Raw genomic sequence first — 16209 nt, 5'->3', positions numbered from 1 at the left:
ATAGAGAAAGGAAGCTTGGGATAAGCTTATGTGATAGTTGAAATTGATGGTAACTTTTCTAGTGACAAAATGGTTGAGGTAACCGAATAACTTCCTTTGTTTGATTGTTTATTGTAACTATATGTTAGTATGCTATATAGTGCATGAAAAGGTTTCAAATAAGCATGTTTTATATCATTGAGTGATTGTTGTGTGTGAAATGACTTTTGGTTTAAATAAGCATGAAATTGTATGTTTTGTATTGTAAAGTATTATTTGTTTATCTATAATGTAAGAAAGTGTGAAATGGTAAATGGAACCTTAAATGGTTCAAGAAAGCATGATCATAGGGGTGAGAGTTCATTCAAGTAAAGGAGTGATAAAGACCATATGGCAAGGTTTCCTTAATACATGATAAGGTATGATATTGGAAACATTTCTCCTTAGTACCTTGAAAGGTGCAATGTTAGAGAATATTTCTTTAGTGCCTATTGAGGTACGACGTTGGAGATAAGAGACTCCTTAGTGTCCTTGTGATATGGTGTTGGAGTCAAACGCTTGATTGTGTGTTTTGGGGGAAACTATAATCCGTATTGTGCATTAAAACATATTTGGTTTAGTGATTCTACCATTATAGGTGAGCTTAAGACTAATGAGAGTGTACATTGATCTAAGAGGAGCCTATAGTTTCATGTCGAGGTGATTTGGAGGTTCAGTTGGAAGAGATCATGCTAGTATGTTATGTGATATGATGAAATATGTTGAGATAACATGGAATCCTTTGTGATTGAAGGAAAGTTGAGAAATGAATTGAGACATGTGATATAAATGCTAATTTATGAGGTTATGATGATATACTATGTTTACTTTCATATTGTTACATGTGATAGTCAATAGGAATGAGTTATTCTATTACTGAGATTTTTATGTCACCCCTATGGTTACATGTTTATAGGACCAGGAAATAATCAAGGTAAGGGAAGAGAATCTTGATCGACTTGTATGTGAAGTCGTGTACTCTGAGTTGTGTAATGAACTGAACTGAAAGATTGTATTTATAAGTGTATATGAGTTGCCATAGGGTTGCATGCATGTATCGAATTGAGATTTTATGAAATCAAGCCCAATTATGTGTATATGTATTGTTTGAGGCAAAGGGGGCTATGATTTAAGCATGTTTGTGTTGATATGGTTGGTTGTGTTAGTGAATCTTAAGCTAGGGGACAAATTATGATAAAATGAGTAATTTAGGGGCTAAGATTGTATTATAAATATGATTGTATATGTATGGGTTAAGAACTTGTCAAGTGGGTTAAGTTATGCCAAGAAATGGCATAGTATGTGAATTAGCTAATTGTGGAAATTGGCCATAAAGGGGTTAAATTTTGATATATGAGTGTTATTGTGATTAATTATGGTCAATCAGGTGTATTAGATCCTTTTGAACCTAGTTCAAGGCCTAGTATAGTTTAATGAGAGAAAAGGATCGATTTGAGCATTTGGGTTTTTAAAATTTTAGAAAAAGTGACTTTTTACACTTGGATGTCTAAATTTTAATCGAACCATTCGATCATGTCCAAATATCTCATTAGTTAGTATATGAGCTGAGCTTCAAGTGGGTGCTTGAATCACTCCAATCGGATGTCATATGTGAAAACAACACACGCCGGAAGTTCGTCATTTTTACGATCAAAATGACAGTAGAAAGTCGAACAGGTGCGCCGCGACTCATGGTGTCACATACCATGGCACATGGCACAAAAAGGGCAAACATGTGGCTCTGTGCCACATGTCGTGGCGCATGGACCACACGCCGCATTGCACAACCCAAATTTCAATTTTTATTTTGTGATAAAATGCATGCAATTGGAATATGAATGCTGGTGGGTTATGTCCACTATATATTTAAGGAGTGCATAATTCACTTTCATTATGTTTTTCTCTGATTGTATTGTGAATTGATTGATTTTACCAAACTAAGTCTTCAGCCAAAGCTTTTGAAATGAAATTTGATGATTATGATTGATGTAAGGTAGTGGTAACACCATAATCTTCTTTTATATTGATTGGATATAGGAGGAGGTTACATAGTGAACTATTGGTAAAATGAATATACGGAATTTAGTGTTGGTAAATCTTCAAAATTGGGATTATGATGATATTCTTGATTTTGATTGTAGTGTGGTTTCATTTGGCACCATTTAAGCTTAGGAGAAGCTTTGGAAGTGTTTTGTGTGAGGTGTAAACCTTTGACCTCTCAAATATCTGAGGTAATCGAGGAGAAGCTTTGGAAGTGTTATGTATGAGGTAATTTTTATAGTTGAATGTTAATTGTGTTTGTAAAATGTGATTTATGATTTAAAATTAATGATGTATATTGGTAATATATTTAATTTGTGAAATGGTTTTGGAACGGAAAACCTTGATGGTGCCACCTTTTATGATTATAAACTTGGTTTTGATTTATTGTTATGGATAGAGAATTTGTGATGTGACATGTGTTGATTATGTAGAGTAATTAATTATGAGTGTGTGAGATTATTGCCATGTATTAATTCTTGAAATGCAAATTTTATGAGATATGTGCATAGCATGATCATTGGCAGGAGTTTACTTATAGGGAGGAGTAGATGGATTTAAATTCACGTGGTACTAGTAGTGACCATTGAAATTGAGAACTTGCCTTAGCACCAACCGTTGGAATCGAGAGGTAGCCCTTATCCCATTATTGATTTGGGACTGTCTTACTTGTTCTATGAGGGACTCAAAGCAAATTAAACTCTACCGGTTCATGAGGAAGCTAGATAAGGGGTGCAACACCCTATGGTTGTTAGTATTGGGAGAAACCGAATCACATAAGTGAGTGAGTTCACCTTAGCCTAGTAGCTCCTTACAAGTAAAAGGCTAGGTTATCCTTGAAGGACATAGATGTGTGATAGCCATCGATTTTATGTCGGAAGTAACAGGAGGGTATAAGGTTGGCATATGATCATGTATTTGAGTCCAGTTATATGGTTGTTAATTTTATGGTTTAGTATGGGTTAGGGGTGTATGGTTGTTATTATTGCGACCCTATTTGTGCTTTGTGAAATAACATAATATCATGTGTTGTGCGCCCAGTCACATGGTTGTTAGTTTTGTAAATCGTGGCCAAGTATTTATATGTGATATCTGTGTATTTGCATAATAACATCTATTTAATAATTGATATGGGACTATATATGTTAGGTGAAACTTAGTTACTGAGTGTTTGTGCTTACCCCTCAATTCTTAATATTTCAAGACCTAACTCATTGAATCAGAATCAAGGAAAACACACAGAGATTTAAGATTGTAAACTAATCCCCTATATGCCTCATTTTTATTGTTTCATGTGTATATGTAAATGCGTTTACCAACTAGGATCATTTGACATTATTTTTGCACTACTTTTAATATTTTTGTTTACAACTAGTATATTTTGTGCCTTGGGTTAGTAAGTTTTGGTTGTAAACATGTTGTTAAGGCTAAAATACTTGTGCAAGTAGGAACATGTGTATTTTGAAAGATTTGGAATGAAAATGATGATTTTTTGCAATGTTTTCCTCCCCCTTATGTTTTATGAAATTAGGGTTGAGTGATGATTTCATGATAAATGTGTTTTTGATTATGTGTTGTGTATTGCACGGGTCTGTCAGAATCCATTGAGCGTGGTCAGATGGTTGGTGTAAGTTATTGATAAGTATAGTTGAGTTAGGACACCCCATTTGTGAAATTTTGTAAAAAAGTAGTCAAAATAGGTTTTGGTGTCCAACTTTTTATAGAAAAAGAGTTTGAGTGTGAAACTAGTGCCATTAGCTAAAGGTAGAAGAAAGCTCCATGTAGACACCAAAACCACCTTAATCAGATGTCGGATGGAGATTTAGAACGTGTCAGAAGTTCGCTCCCTATGCTGTCAAATGATAGCACTGATGCTATCAAATTCGTGTAATGCACCACAGCACATGGTGCCTTACACCGTGGCGCATGGCATAAAGAAGACAAGCCACAATGCACATGTCATTTTCTGCACAAAATCCATTTTTAGGTTTTAAAATCTTTGTTTTGGGTCATAATTGATTTCTAAGCTTTTGCACTATTTTCAAACTCTGATTTAGGCCTAATAACTATTGTGAGAGATTTGAAATGTGAATATAGAATTCCATTCTAGATGATTTGAAAAATTTTCTCTTTAATGAAACTTTACATTGTTAGTAATCCATTGATGGTTTATCCCTTAATTACCATGACTTTGGAGTTAAATATGGTTAAGGGAGACCCTTACAATCACCTTATCTTAGAATCCTCTATGGCTGCTGCTAATCAATATTATGATCTTGCTCATCTAAGAATGCCTAAGGACTTCAACACTAATCCCAATCCCAACCCTAATGTCAATCCTATGCTTTAAAGTGTTCAAAACCAAATTTTTAAGGTTGTCAACTAAGGGAGTGGCGTAAATCTTGAGAGTCTAGCACCTATTCCACCTTTGAATAATACTCAAATCCATCTACCAAACCTAGGGAACAATGGGAACTTTGATGGAACACATTTGTTACACACTTATCTATGTTAATTAAGACCTTTTATTAATGTTTTATCACCTCAAAGTGGACTCATTATATTAGATTTGGAAAATTGCATAAGTTTTTAGGTTTAGTACACTAGGGGTATTTTGGTCTAAAAAATAAAATTTTGAGAAAATATACAAGAAATAATGAAAAAGTGCATTCTAGGTCTAGCTAATTAGTGGTCAAATTAGATTTTTGAAATTCATTTTAATTTGGATGTAATTAAATAAAAAGTTAACACTTTTTAAAGTGTCTTAGTTTGACCTAGCTTTTAATTTTCTTTTCTGTGGAAATTTTTATATATTTTTTTGCAGCTTGAAACTTGATTATTTTAATAAATCCTCCTTTCTAAATATGAATTTAATTTTGAAATTTAATTAAATTTTATAATGTCATGTTATTTAATTGAATTATGTGATTTTTGTTACATAGGTGCCATGTGACTTGTGTATCAATTGGGCAAATAAAGTCAAAAGTCCATGGGGTCAAAGCTGAAGCATTTGGACGTTTTTTCTCTTAATTGGGTGGTCTAGATTAGCTCAAAATGTGATAGTGCCACCTTGCAAGTATGACAAGGTCCTAAAATTCCTTTTTATTCTGTTTTCTTTTATTTTAATTAGCATTTAGCTTATGCCAACACCAAATGCACATCCCATTCACTCCAATTTCATATTTACACATTATTTTCACTCTTCTCTTCCATTCTCTCTCCCTCTAGTTCATCCTATTTTTCATTTTCTCTACCTTCTCTCTACTTTCTTCATTTTTCCAGCACCTATAACTCCACATTCAGCCATCTAACCTCCTTACCACCATTTCATTTCTCTCACTTGGACGAACCTATCCCTACCCCTTGCAAGGAGATTTGAAGATTGATTCCACCATTTCTATGAAGCTCTACTTGGCTAAGTCTAGTTCTTAGAGGACTAAGATAGTTTTTTTCTAGCTAAATTCTCCATGGAATCCTAAAGGAGAGTTGATGGAAGAGGAGCTTTGAAATCTTCACTTAGCTAAGCTCAACTATTTCTTCATCTTGTTTAGATTTCATTAGAATACTATCACTATTGTTGATTGTTGTGAACACCGTATTTTATCCGGGCATTTTTTAAAAATAATAATAAATAACCCAAAAAAATATAAATATACAAAAATGAAATTTAATCTTTTTTAGGATTATATTTTAAAAAAATATAATTTTAACAAAATAAAAAAAAATCTTATTTGAATCTTTTAAAATCTCTCCTAAATTATCCCGACCATTCAAAATATCGAGAATCAATTTTTTTAAGACTCAAGTATTTTTAAATTTTCTTTCCTTAAATCTTTTTATTTTCCATTTAAATATATATATATATATATATATATTTTTTTTTTTTTTAAATTAGACTTTCCTTTCTCTTCCTTAACCTAATTAATAATAAAAAAAAAGAAAAAAAAGCATTAAAAAAGAATGGCTGAAAAAAGGGGACAGGCACGTACGAAGCTTGAGCACAGAGCAAGCAAACACAGTTGCAAACCAGGGAGAAGCAAACGTGCACAGTGAACACACGAAACATAGGTACACACACATGCACTCTCTCGGCCAGACCAGAAGAAAGAGCAGAAAAGAGGCAGAGCAGAAGCTTCACAGATAGAACACGAACACGTACATGAAAGCACAAGAAAAAAACAGAAGGAGAAAAAAAAAGCATGCACGTTACAGCAAGAGCAGAGGGAAATGAAGTCAGACACGCACACACGTACTTTCAGCTAGGTGTAGAAGAAGAAAGAAAGAAAAAAGAAGAACAGATAGCCACACAGCCACACACGCAAGACTGGAAGATTAGAGACCAGACACGACAAAAAGAAGGAAAGCAAAACACACAGTAGCACGCACACACGAAAACACACAGAGGAAAAACACAGAAATGTAGAGAGAGATTAGACGCATGCATGCACATCAAAATAGAGCAGAAGGAGCAGCAAGCAACCAGCATTTGTACATATACTTTCAGCCAGTAGAAAAAGAAACAGAAGGAGAAAACACAGTATGCACGCAAGTGGAAGGATAAAAAAAAGCATTCACAGAAAAACCAGGGGGTAGAGTGGAGAACCAAGGAAAAGAAAGAGAGGAGGAAAACTGGAGGAGGGAAAGACGAAAAAAATGTGGAAGGACTTCTAGAGAGAGAGAGAGCATGAAGGAAAAACAGAGCAAGCAAAAAGAAAAAACAGAGTATAAAGAGAAGGAGAGAAAGACGAGAGCAAAATGGAGAAGAGTTAGAGAAAGAGGAGAAACCAGATAGAGAGAGAGAGAAGATGAAAATGGAGAGGAGATCGAGGAGGACAGCACTCAAACCATATGAAAACGGTGAAGAAGGAGGTAGATCGGAGAGTTCAAGAACATGAGCAAGTTCCAGCATCATGTTGCACTGCTTTGTTAGAGCTATACTGGAAACCTTTCCAGAGCTTAATCAACATTTATTACAGAGCCAGCATCTCTCTTTCCTTCCTCTCATTCTGCCGTCACTGACTGAGCACTGGGTTCTCCTCCGTGGTACCTCGGCAGAACTCCAGCCTTCTTCTCGACTTGGTGCTCCTGAAGGTTTGGAAAGGAGACTGAAATTCACCTCTTCTTCTTCACATTCTGAATCACTCTGTGGCCGACGGTGGTGTATGTGTATGTGCTCGGTCTTCATCTTCTTTTCCTTTCTCAGTTACAAGCATGGCGAGAGTGTACGTAAAGTTGGTTCATTCCTTATTAATTGCTTCTGTGAATTTTTTATTCAAATGAATGATTCTTGAATGTATGTTTTTTTTATGCTCATATGGTAAGCACAAATATCGGTTTTTAAAACTTGAAGTAAGAGATTTTGAGAATTTTTACAAACATTTAAAAAGATCTCATACCATATCGTAAGAATCAATAAGATTTTGTAGGTATGAGGATCAATTTTGTAGGTATTTATATGGGTTCTAAAGACCCATTATTAAAATTAATTTTTTTATTAATAAAATATTTGAGTCTCATGAGAGATTTTAAGAATCTTCATAGAAAAATAAATTAAGTGTATTATCGTGTGAAATAATAAATCCTCGCAGAATTTTACAATTATTAATTTATATAGTAAATAGATGATTTTTGTAAATAAAATTATAAATATTTTTAATAAAATTAATTCATGAAAATAAGGTATTCAATCTTTTGGTCATATGAGATTTTTTTAAAATATCTGTAGACCTGTAGGATAATCGTACTATCGTGAGAGTCAATAAGGCTTCGTAGGTATAATGATAAAGATTTCTATATTTAAATATGAATTATACAATTACATATTAAAATATATTTAAAATATACAATATTTAATCCTTTATGGTGTGAGGATTTTGAATCTCCGCAGATATTTAGGATAATCATATTACTGTAAAAGTCAATAAGGCTTTACATGTATGATGATTAAAATTCTCTAAAAATATATATATGCATGCTTGAATAAATTATTATTAACATATAAATAAATTATTTATTTGTGAGAGATTTTGAAATCTCCACAGACATTTAGAATGATTGCATTATTGTATGAGTCAATAAGATTCTACAGGAACTGCGATTAAATTCCCAGTCATAAAGCATAAATGAAAAATAATTTTTAAACCCTTTTCTTTTCTTTATTCCAAAAATTTAAAAAAATTGAGAAAATAGTTGAAGTTAAATTACTTTTTGCAATTTAAAACACACATATCAAAATTTCAAAAATTATTTTATTTGTAAAATGGTGAATTATTTCTAATTAATTTCTCTTCAAAAAATATTTTCACCAATAACTTATAAAGCTCGAACTACGTGGACTTTGATCCCTATCACAGGGTGCGTAGGCCTTAGAGCCAGATTCTGAATCAAGTCCTCCCCGTAAATAAATAAATATTTCTCACTTAATTCTTATCATTTTTATATCAAACACATGAATATAAAAGGGATAATTAAAATAATTTTAAAATCATATTAATATAGCACAACAAACTTTAGGTAACTGTTCTCACGAACGAGTGTTGTGAGGTGCCTAACACCTTCCTCACACTCAACCGACTCCCAAACCTATTCTTTGATTTCGCAGACCACCCTTATCCACCTTTAAACGGGGTTCCGAGATTTACCTCAAAATCTTGGTGGCAACTCCCATTTCTCCGATCTTCCTTCCGAAGGTCAGAACCTTCGCCCTCACGCCGTCCGCATTGCATTTTCGGGTGCGACAATTGTAGTTTAATGTAAGTTTAGTTTTATGGTTTCTTGTAATTGTTAATGTTGAAACAAGATTGATGAGTTGAATTTTACTTCCTTTTGTTGCTGAAAATTTTGGCCACTTAGTGATTTTGCATTGTAATATGTAATTTCATTTGTTAAATGTCTTGTGTTAGCTTAGTATGTAATTATATGGTGAATACTTGCTGAGTTGCATGAGTTTGATAGTCTTGAGCTTAGGTATAGCTTTCGGTAGTGGCAATTAGGGATGATTTTTACTAAACACTTGGTTAATTCTTAAGCTAAGCTAGTGAGGGTGCTTAAAGGGGCTTGTAATAGTACTTAGGAAATTGAATTAGTAAAGTTAGATTACTTGAAATAGTTGTCTTAAGTAAACACTTTTTTAAACTATGGAAGAGGAGTTAAGTGAGTTGCCATAATTAATTAAAAGATAGGATTCCTCTATTAACATAACCCTAGGGTTCCTACTAAGAAAAAGGGAAGTTTAATCCATTCAATGGGTTAGCATTTTATTTTCTTGTTAATTAGGTAACTAGGTTAGTGATTAGGTAATCAACTTCAACTTTGGGTAATTTATTCTATTAAATAACTTTTAGGCTTAAAACCATTCCTTAGGAGATGATATAGGGTTGGCCCTATATTGCATTAGGGTTAGCTTTAGTTTAATTTTGAGGGTAAGCGACTATTCCTCCTATCAAACTTCATGCAAAATATAACATCCCAAATTTATGATCTTGCATTTATGATTGATTAGTAGATGAATTAGTGATTTAATATGGGATTAGGGTTTTAAATAGTAAAGTGTTATTTTGACATATTAGGATGTTATATGAACAGATACAAGTAAAAGAGCAGAATCTCGAAGTAGAGCATGTAAGCATAGTAAGGATTTCCCTCACTGTGCCACGCGTCGTGTTGCATGGTGCTAAAATTAGATTAATAGGGACGTGCCAGGTCGTGAAAATAGAATGGGAGAGAGTATAAGAGAAGAGGTTTAGCATAGAGAAGAGTGGAGCATGTGCTAGCACAAGCATAATCAAGAGTAAGGATGGTGTTTCTAACCTGTTACTTATTAGGTAAGTCACATACTGCCTTAACCTCCAATTCTACCCTATTTTCTCTTAGTTTTAACTAGTGAGAAATTGAATTTGGGAGTTTTAAGGAGTTAATTTCTTGCCTTATAGTAATGGAAAGGTTCTTCAAAACTAAACTAGTGCTTTGTGACTGGTTGGAGTCGAAACAATAAAGCTTTGAGGCTATAGGTAAGATTTGTCTTAATTTAGAGAGAGAGTAGTGAGAAAAAATTGGCTAGAAATGTTAAAGTTTGAAATGAGGGGTAATCAGTAGTAATGCGTATAATCGAGTGTAAATTGTGGAGATGATAGTGATTAGGCGCTTAAATATGATAATTGGCACTTTGGCCAATAATAAAAATTGACTTTGGGTTGCCAATTTTATGTAGATTCTAGCGTGTGATACATGAACTGTGAGAAAGGAGCTTGAATAGGGTTGTTAGAACATGGGTTACCCTTTTTAGTAAATAGAAAGGTTGAGGTTACCAGATAGTTTATTATGTTTATTAACTATTATAACTGTGTCGAAGTAAATATCAAATGAGAACTTATTGTTTTATAAGTTTTGTGCATGATTGGTTATTGAAAATGGTTTTAGTATGAACATTGGTTTGTGAAATGCAATCTGAAAGGTTAATTGATTTCAAATGATATATACATGCATGTGTCATGACATTATATGTTGTTGAAATGTTGATGAGTAGTGATGATTATGAAAGAGCATGATTATAAGGGGTGAGAGTTCACTCAGGATATGTGGGGGTGTGTACGTAGAGATATATGAGTGAAAAATTCATATGGTCAGGCTGGCACTATGGGATATCCGGTACAGCATTATACAAGCTGTTACTATGGGTAATCTGGTATAGCATATTATGGAACTATTATCACAGGATATTCGGGCAGTCTGGCAACTCCCTAGTGCTCGATAAGGTACAGTTAGGAGTCAACAATGCCTTTATCACAAGTGTGTGAAAAGGGAAACCTTAGTCCATAGGTGGGTTAGATTACCTTTGGTCGAATGTTTCTACTATCGAAAGTGTGCTTAAGTCGACAAGTGGTTGATCAGGAGAGCATATAGTTTCATATTGAGGAGCATTGGAAGTTCGCTGGCTAGATGATCATGCTAATGTGTATTTGTGTGGAAATACTCTTGAAAAGATGATATTTTTTCCATACGTTGATATATATGCGATATTACTTTATTTTCATTACTTTAACATAGTTATTTGTGGTAATAGGCATTAAATGAGCTATAATGGTTACTGAGATTTTTTTTCACCTGTAGTTATTTACATTTTTCAGGTTCTGGTGCTAGTGGGTCAAAGGGAAAAGACATTGGCTGAGTAGAGATTTCTCACTAAGCCTTTGTAAGGTTTTGGGTGTAATAAAGTGGTTGTTATTAGTCTTGAAGATGTATAAGTTTCTATAGGATTTATACATGTGTATAAAGATATGATTGTGGTATGCTTGATGATTTTGAGCTCCTTAACCCTTGTATATGTGTGAATAGTGAAATGAATGGATGGGCTAGGGGATGATTGTATATGTGTGAATTTGTGATGTGTGAAGAATGTTTGGGATGATTTGGCCATGTAAGAATTAGAAAAATGAAAATATAATTTTGGTCCAAAGTGTGAAATGGGTGATTTATAGGCCAATTATGTGGATGTGTGATATATTATGCATGTGTGTGGTCAATCAGGTGTGTATTGTCCATTTGGACGTGGTCAAGGCACAAAAAGTGGCTAATGACAATTGGTCTTGAATTAAGACACTTAAATGGCAAAATTTTGGCAAAAAATAGTCAAAATGCACTTAGGTGTCCAATTTTTTGATAGAAATATCGGATTAATTGAAACCAGCATCATTAATAAGATTTCAAAACAAGCTTCATGTGGGTGCTTGAACCATCCTAATCGGACATCGGATGTGGAAATGGCGTGCATCTAAATTTTGTATTAGAAACTGCCATTTGACAGCAAATTCAGGTGTGTGCGCCACAAAGCATGTACCCGCATGCTGCGGCACATGGCACAGAGAAAATGGACATAAAATTTACTTTTTCAACTTTTCTTGTACATTTTCTCAAAATTTCATTTTTTTGACTAAAATACCTTTCGTGCACTAAACCTAGACACGTAGGTGATTTTTCAATTCTAATGCAATGTGTACACTATGAGGTGATAAAATATTAATAAAATGGTCATAATTGGCAAATAAAATTGTGTAACAAATGTGTTCTATAAGATGGAAGCCTAATAAAAACAATAATAGAGGTCTTAGAAACTACCGATTCAAGTGAGAGCATTGACTAAAAGCAAGGAGGGGACAAAAAGATGGATAAATTGGTGCATGAAGGAGATTGGTCGAATCTGGAAAATTTTCCAGCATCATTGTGCAAGGTTGATGTTGTCCAAGACAAGGAATTTGAAGAGGAACAAGGCAAAGCAAGGATGTACAAGGATTTTAAGATGATTCAAGATGACAAAGAGATGGGAATTCAAGGAAATGATGGTACAAAGTGTAACAATAATATGGATGGTAATGAATTTCATAATGAATTGTCTTTGTTTCAAAATACGTATTATAACTCTCTAGTTACATATTGTTCAAATGATGATCTTTGCTCTATTTGCTTAGAAATTGATTCCTTTGTCTTTAATAACAATAGCACTTCTTTGAATTCAGGTTTGCTTGAAGAAAGGTATTTTGTTGATTTTACAGGTGCACATTTGGACATGGCTAAAATTCATGATGAACTTGGAAGAATTGCACTTGAATTGGAAGAGGCCATGCCACCTAATGAGGGCAATTTACAAGGTCATGCCTTAAATTTTCAAGATGTGCCTCAAATTCATGAAGAGCTTATTTCTGATGCTTTTAAAGATATCATTTCATGTGATCTTGCATCGGACAAAGGAGGAGCTTTGACAATTAGAAATAAAAGCATTTGGGAGAAACATAATTTTAAGCCACCGTGAAGTGCTTTAAAGGTTGTATCTATCCTTACGTATTGCTTGATTTTTGTTTCTACACATAGCACACAAGTGGATACACTTCTTAGTGTATGCTTGCTGCCACTTTTGACACATGTGGAGCACTTTTCTTGCATGTTTTTATTCTTCATATAACTCTTGTTAAAACATAAGTATAGGGGAGATACAACTAAGATCATTAGTTTAAGATTTTTATTTTTCTTTATTTTGTTTGGTTTTGGGAAAAAATTTGTGCCTTAATTTTTAGTGAGCTTGATTTGGTCAAGTTTTCATTTTTATGTGTTTATTTGGTTGTTTTGTGCAATTTCAAAAAAAAAAAAAAGAAAAAAATTTGCATATTCTAGGGCTTGACAATTTTCTGTTTCTAGTTTCTCTGCCTTAAATTCACAAACTCACTAGGAATGAATCTAAAGGAGTTTTGACCTGGAATTTGTTTTATGTAAAATATACATGGCTTAGCTTCAATTTCAATTTGATTTAGTCAATTTTAGACATGAGGAGTCCTCTGTGAATTTGTTATAGGCTATCAAGGTCCTGGGAGTCTTTATAGAGGATCCTGAAACCTTAAGGCAACTTTGAATTAGTATATCTCTCATGTTGAACTCTAGTTTTGATGATTACAAAATAAAGAGAAGTTTTGTATATTTTAGGCTTTCTTAACTAAAACCAAGATAATTGGCTTAATGTTAAATCTAACTAAGTGAGAGCTTATACGTAACAAAAGGTATGCTATCTTATTAGTTAAATATTTGACTTAACTATAATCCTTGTGCTTAAAGTTGTCTTATTCAAAAATATTTCTAAGTGTTAATAACACTAGTATTAGAAGCCTTAACGCTTTATTGGGAATTTAAGGAAAAATTGAAAATTTGATGTGTGCATTAGTTTTAGGTCTACCAAGGTTGAAATATTTAGTCTTAAAAGTCACATTTTGACTTAGTGTTAAAAAGTCAACATTTTCAGTTGACTTAATTTGCTGAATTTGACTAAGTTTGCATGCATGCATAGTGACCTTATTTTTCTCATGTGTGTTTATGAAGTTTTGAATGGATTTTGAAAATATATACAAAAAGATATTAGGGTTTGAATATTTTATATATTATCACTTATGCAAAATAACTTAGTCAAATTTCATGTTGTTGTCTTAGGTGATACTTTGTATAGAAGAGACTTGGTTCAAGACTTGGTTTGGCACATGTGGGAGCTTGAGCATGAAATTTCAGATCTGAATGTGCTTCAAAATGGTATGATTTATCAAGGCTAATGAGGCACACATGAAGTTTCTATGCACTTGCTCACAAGGGATCAAGTTGACTTGTCAAAGTTTAAGATAATTGTAATGTGTTCAAGAAGCTTTGATGACAATTCCATATCTGATTTGAGCATGTTTAGACCTGATTTTCAAGATGTTTAAGGGGAACACAATTTCTTAACATGTCCATGCACATATGGGATTAGAAGAGCTACATTGGAATTATCATCTAAGTTGACTTACAACCTAAACTACCCTTAACCTTACTTGACCTAATGACTTGTTTTGAGTTTTATGACAACTTGTTTTGAGGGTAACCCTTATATTTTTTTCCAAAACCAAAGAGAAGAGAGAAGAAACCAAACTAGCTAGACCATAATCAAATCAGGATAGGTGACCAAATTCACAGAGGAGTTTTTACTTTTAACAGGTTTTCACAACCCAATTTATTCACCTTAGAATTAGATTAATTAGCTCATTTAGTTTTGAGGTTAAATTTATCCTAAATCATCCTTAACTTGTATCACACTTCAAACTTAAATTTCCATCTAAGCCTCCTCATATAGATCGACTTAGGTTGACACTACTACTATATTAGTGTAGCTTAGTATTATTTTGCTAGGGTACCGACAACTCTAGTCAGATTTCAGCCTTAAGATTAAATCCAAATTGAAGTTGGGTTACCCGAGCTTTAAAAGTAGAGAAAAACAAGGAGAAAAGCCTATGTACTATATGCCATAGCACATAGGGCTTAAAGACACGAAATAGCCTTTGCTGTACCACATTCTATTGTGCACGGTATGCTTTCTACTAGGGCTTGTTTCTAGAGGAAGATTAGAGCATTTTAAAGCCACTAAACCCTAAGGGTAAGTCTCCTAGCTTGTCTTCTTCCTTCCCAACCCATTTTCTTAAAGCTTTTAGTTAGGATTTGATAATGGGAGTTGATTTTTGGTCTATATAGGCAATGGATCTAAACCTATTGACTCACATAGAGTTAATAGGAGTTGTTTTTAGTATTTAAACCTATAAATTATGAGTTTAGACATTAATGGTGGTTTAAAGCCATTAATTCCAAAATGGGTGATAAATGTGAATTATAGGGTTGTTGGGAGACATTAATGACCCTAAAAACAATTAATGAAGTTAATAAGAGTTAAAACACCTAATGGGTAAGCTTAAATGTGAGAGATAAGGGTATTGAGTATTTTTAAGAATAAAAAAATAGAGTTGGAAGTATGCATTTAACAATGTTGATGAGTTTAAACTTGATTAATTATAGAGTAATCATCCAAGCACTATATTCATCTTGGAAAACAAGCTTGTAACCATATATTAAGGAGTAAACCTTTGACCTCTTAAAGGTTTGAGGTAATAGGGGGAAACTTTTTTTGATTAGTTGTTTATTAATTGGCTTGTAATGTTAAATGAGTTTTATTTTCCTATATAATTGAAATTGTGATTGTAAAAGTATTTTGTAAGCCATATGACATGGTATTCACTTTGATCTAACCTAAGATGTGGTGTTGAACTTGAAAATATGCATAGTTTATCATTAAGCATTGAAGCATGATAATTGTCAAGTTCATAAGATAATGTAGTTGTATTAGAAATTGAATATTACATATGTGGCTAAATATAGATTTGAAATATGTTATAAGATTGAGAGTTACAGTTGAGAATGTTGTGAAAATAATATTTGATGCTCATTTGGGTATCGTAATATCGTAAACCTAATGTATTGATGTCGAGTAAATTAAATTCTAAAGATGAGTGAGCATGAAAACATTGCATGATCATTTGATTCAAGTTCGCTTAGGGAGAAGAGTAGATAAAATCCATATGGTATTTATAGCTACCTTGTAATGTATAAAGGCTAGCTTTGTCCCGTTGTTTGTAGAAAGACTATCCCATAGATTGTCAGGGGACTAAAACCTAGCTATCTTCATCTATTTGTCGAGGAGATTAGCTTAGAGTATATGACACCCTAGAGATTTAAGAATGGGGAAACTATGGTCTGAGAGTGAGTTATGTGATCTTTAGCTAAGTCACACCTCACAATTGGTGAGCTTGGGTAGTTCAA

General features: G+C 33.3%; 1 protein-coding gene across 1 annotated transcript; it reads left to right on the top strand.

Moving 5' to 3' along the window:
- Positions 1-6783: 6783 nt before the first annotated feature.
- On the top strand, positions 6784-11260 carry LOC129319986 (uncharacterized). Its single transcript, XM_054965110.1, has 2 exons — positions 6784-7280; positions 11184-11260. Exons 1-2 carry the CDS (start codon positions 6969-6971, stop codon positions 11226-11228), a joined length of 357 nt encoding a protein of 118 aa, XP_054821085.1. The 5' UTR covers positions 6784-6968; the 3' UTR covers positions 11229-11260.
- Positions 11261-16209: the final 4949 nt, after the last annotated feature.

Source organism: Prosopis cineraria, unplaced genomic scaffold, assembly GCF_029017545.1.
Source record: "Prosopis cineraria cultivar Desert tree isolate PC_DT_omini unplaced genomic scaffold, ASM2901754v1 PC9, whole genome shotgun sequence".
NCBI classification, from domain to species: domain Eukaryota; kingdom Viridiplantae; phylum Streptophyta; class Magnoliopsida; order Fabales; family Fabaceae; genus Prosopis; species Prosopis cineraria.
Note: the sequence above shows the minus strand (reverse complement) of the source record. Positions and strands in the feature narration are given on the sequence as shown.